General features: G+C 34.9%; 1 protein-coding gene across 2 annotated transcripts in view; it reads left to right on the forward strand.

The window, feature by feature from the left end:
* PHOSPHO2 (phosphatase, orphan 2) overlaps nucleotides 1-1,802 on the forward strand; it is a 3,332-nt gene extending 1,530 nt beyond the window's left edge. For both annotated transcript variants that reach the window (XM_008591285.1, XM_008591343.1), the window contains one exon: nucleotides 1,039-1,802. In XM_008591285.1, coding sequence (XP_008589507.1) covers nucleotides 1,065-1,790 — 726 coding nt within the window. In that variant the 5' untranslated portion in view covers nucleotides 1,039-1,064 and the 3' untranslated portion in view covers nucleotides 1,791-1,802. The remainder of the gene's footprint in view (nucleotides 1-1,038) is intronic.
* The last annotated feature ends 2,961 nt before the right edge of the window (nucleotides 1,803-4,763 follow it).

The following is a 4,763-nucleotide window of genomic DNA, read 5'->3' on the forward strand; positions in this document are numbered from 1 at the left end:
CCCCCCCCCCCCACCAGTCCTTTTTTTCTTTGTTGTGAATTTGAGGAGGTAGCATATGCACTCTGATCTGAAACAGTTTAAATTATTCTGGGGAAAAAAATTTTTTTTATTACAAAATCAGTGCAGAAAAAGTATGAACTACAATTGAACCGCACATGACCCTACCACTGTACACATAAATATTTATTTTTTAAAGCAAAAATAGGATTATACCATACACACTATTTTGTGACTTGCTTATTTAATTTGAACTGAACACCTTAGCTTTTACTGGCTGAATAAATATTTCATTATGTGATATCACATACATACCTGGTTTAACCAATCCCCAGTTCTTGGATGTCTCTGTGGTTTCTATTTTTCATTACTGTGAAAAGCACATAGGCTATTGTTACTTTATAGAAACATGGCACACATACCAAATAGACATTGCATGTGCTTTTGCAGAGAATAGTTAATAACTATTTTTGGAACTTTAACAAATTGTTTTCAAAATAGATTCACATTCTTTAAATCTTTGTGCAATCCTTAATTTTTTGGAGACATTTTTATTTCAAGTACAGCACTAAATCTCTGATGTTAATGACAGAATGTGGTATTCCTCTCTTATTTAACAAGTAAAAAGAAAAAATGGAATTCTGGACTCACAATCTATATTATATACAACCTGTTATTTAATATGAGTATTATTGTAACTATTTTAAGCTAATAAAATAAGTATGGCTTTGATAATTTAAAGATAATAAGAATGATTAACCTGCATATTTTTCTATCTTATAACTCTTGTAAGTATCACGGGACAGGGACACCATAATATTACGAAGTTTTTTTTAGATACTTCGCTTTTCTTTCACTTAAAATACTCAAATATGAACTTTGCTTCTTAGGAAAAAGTGCTTAAGTGGTTGTCTTAAAATGTTTAATCACTTGTTTACATTCTTGTTTTAGCAGATTAACATCTAGTTATGTTTATTAAATAAGTATAATAGCTAGATATATAAACAGTATATTTAGGGAATAATATTTCTTCTTTTTCAGGGTAACCCAGGTCTATTTCTGGAACCATGAAAATTTTGCTGGTTTTTGACTTTGACAATACAATCATAGATGACAATAGTGACACCAGAATTGTACAATGTGCTCCAGACAAAAAGCTTCCTATTGAATTACAAGATTCTTATCAAAAAGGATTTTGGACAGAATTTATGGGCAGAGTCTTTAAGTTTTTGAGAGACAAAGGTATAAGAGAAGATGAAATGAAAAGAGCAGTGACATCAATGCCTTTCACTCCAGGGATGATGGAACTTTTCAACTTTATAAGAAAGAATAAGGATAAATTTGACTGCATCATTATTTCAGATTCAAATTCGGTCTTCATAGATTGGGTTTTAGAAGCTGCCAATTTTCATGATATGTTTGATAAAGTGTTTACAAATCCAGCAGTTTTTGATAGCAATGGTCGCCTGACTGTGGAAAATTATCATGCTCATTCTTGCAATAGGTGCCCAAAGAATCTTTGCAAAAATGTAGTTTTGGTAGAATTTGTAGATAAACAGTTACAACAGGGAGTGAATTATACACGAATTGTTTATATAGGTGATGGTGGAAATGATGTCTGTCCAGTAACCTTTTTAAAGAAGAATGATGTTGCCATGCCACGGAAAGGATATACTTTACAGAAAACCCTCTCCAGAATGTTTCAAAATCTTGAACCTATGGAATCTTCTGTTGTAGTTTGGTCTTCAGGTGTTGAAATAATTTCTCATTTACAATTTCTAATAAAGGAGTAATATGCCAATGACTGAAACGTGTATCAGTTAAGATTAGGTTCAGCAGTATAAAAATAAAACCCCAAACACCAGTGGCTTAAAAAAAAAGAAAGTTTTTTTTCCTTTCACTTAAAAGAATTCCAGAGGTAAGTATGTCAACGCTGCTGTGTTCCCCTACCAACCTCTCTGCTCTTGGCTTGCAACTCACGATACAAGATTACTGTTCTAGCTCTAGATCTCACAGCAACATTCTGGCCAGCAAGAAGGAGGGCAGTGAGAAGGTTACATCCCCTTGTTTAAGGAAATTTCCCGGAAGTGGTACCTACACTTCTATTTAAGTCATTGGCCAAAACTTAGTCAGTTTAACTTAGGCATTAGCCCCACCTAACTGCAAGGAATGATGAAATATTTAGCTTTCATTCTAGGTGGTCATATGCCGAGGAAAAGTTGGAAAAAAAAATAGTACAGGATTGGAGGTAGGTGTAAATAATGGTTTCTACTAAAGGTGGTTGATAGGCAGATTATATTTTTAAATTTATTCCTGTAGAGAGTAGTCATATTTTATTCTCTTAGATATTTATTTCAAAAGTATATCCAGTCATTACAGATCTTAAAAATAATCCTGATGCTTTATTCGCATAAGGATAAAATGTCCTCCCAAATCAGTGTATTTTACTTATTTATTTTTAAAGAGTTATTTTTATTTTATTTTATTTTTTTATTATATGTCCATGTGGGGTACAACATTGATTTTCAATAATTGTGTAGAATGTGTGGTGGTTAGATCAGTATAATTAGCTTATTCATCATTACAGTACATGATCATCTTTATGTCCATTGACCAGTTCCTCATTAGCTTCCCTCCTTCTCCCTCTCCCCTTCCCTTTTCCACCTCTAGTTTTCTAAAAGTTCAACGTATTACTGTGATTGTTGTTTCTTTCTTTCTCTCTGTCTCTATTGTTCATTTGTTTGTTTATGGATTCAGCTCCCAGTTATGAGTGAGAACATGTGGTATTTCTCTTTCTGTACCTGGGTTGTTTCACTTAGAATAATTTTCTCCAGGCTCATCCATGTTGCTGCAAATGGTAGAATTTCATTCTTTTTTATGGCTGAGTAGTATTCCATTGTGTATATATACCACAATTTCCTTATCCAGTCATCCATCGATGGACATTTAGGTTGGTTCCATGTCTTGGCTATTGTAAATAAAGCTGCAATAAACATGGGAGTGCATGTATCCCTTCGACCTGATGTTTTCCAATCCTTTGGATATATCCCCAGTAGTGGGATTGCTGGATCATATGGAAGTTCTATCTGTAGTTGTTTAAGGAATCTCTATACTGTTCTCCATAATGGCCATGCTAATTTACTGTCCCACCAACAGTGCAGGAGGGTTCCTCTCTCTCCACATCCTCACCAGCATTTGTTATTCTTTGTCTTTTTTATAATAGCCAGTCTGATTGGGGTAAAGTGATATCTTAAAGTGGTTTTGATTTGCGTTTCCCTGATGCCAAATCAGTGTATTTTAAAGATAGGGATGCAGTTATCTATTGCTCAAGTTTTCAACAATTTCAGGCTTTCCTTTTTGCATGAAATACATTTCTTCAAATATTTTAAATTTATATCATAGCATTGACAATAACTACAGTATACTGGTTTAAACAGTTATTTCTTTTTGGCAATGCAATCTTGAGTGATACAATATATAATTTGTAGAAATACACATCACTTAAGAGACTTTTCTTTAGGGGTAGTAGCAAAATATCAACTGATCTAGAAATTTTATAAATCCACACTAATTTCTAGGTTCATGTTTTAGCCATGAAGATTCAGTATGTAATAACAGTAGAATTTTCTTTTCTAAATTATGGAAAGCTCCAGAAATCGAAATATTCAGTATAATTTAATGGGGGGAAATTGCTTTAATAGGTTAGATTATGTTGAAACACATCTAATCTTGTAGATTATCATTTGTCTACATGTTGAGGCCAGTAACAAATTATAAATTATGTAAGTAAAAAAAAAAAAGACTTTCATTTACAGTAATGGTAGATCAAGTAATTTGGGCTAGATCTGCTGCAAACATCTACAAAAGCTTACAGCTGAACAAAATTTTTTAAACTTCTGCTTAAACACATCAGAGAGCTGACAACAATGAGGAATTCCTAAGAAAGCACAGATACTTTGGTAGGTGAGCTGTTTTCTCCTGTAAGTGTTGGTCAGTTCTATAAGTGGTGGCTGAGATACTGAGAGTCTGTGTTGATAACCTCATGAGACCAGGGGGAAGATGCGTGGAGTATGGGGCCTGCACTGGCCAACCTTTCCCTTACTTTGGGTAAGAATCCCACACAGCTGCCCACTACGAGTAAGAATGATCCAGAAGTACACAGGCTTTCAAAGGGATGGCAGCTCAGCTTTATATACTGTCAGTCTCTGAAGGTGGATTGAAGTTATCTAAGATTTTTAGAGCTCCCAGGTGCCTGGCAAAAACAAATCTAAATTTGCTTCTCAGGAGTAAGTTCACATTCTAGGTTTGGCAGATAGGCTCTAAAGTGGCCCCTGTGATCCTTGACTCCTGGTATTCCTTGTATCAGGGAACTATGACCTTGCTTCTAATTAATAGAATACCATGAAGTTGATGGGATGTACATGATTATGTGTACATGATTACATCAAATATAGTTGTTAAGAAACTCTGTTTTTAAGAGGGAAGCTGCCATGTTGTAAGCTGGTGTTTGGAGAGAGCCACATAGTAAGCAACTAAGCGTGGCTCCTCGCCAGTAGTTTGCAAGAAACAGGCTCTTGTTCCAGTATCCTGCAAGGAACTGAATGCTGCCAACAACCATGTAATTTTGGAAGTGGATCCTGCCCAGTGGACCCTTAGCTGAGATCACAGCTCTGGCTAACACCATTATTGCAGCCTTGTGAGACCATGAAGCAGAGAGCTAAGCTGTACTTGGACTTCTGACCCACAGAACCTGTGAGATAATAAAT

This window comes from Galeopterus variegatus, unplaced genomic scaffold, assembly GCF_000696425.1.
Source record: "Galeopterus variegatus unplaced genomic scaffold, G_variegatus-3.0.2 Scaffold12, whole genome shotgun sequence".
NCBI classification, from domain to species: domain Eukaryota; kingdom Metazoa; phylum Chordata; class Mammalia; order Dermoptera; family Cynocephalidae; genus Galeopterus; species Galeopterus variegatus.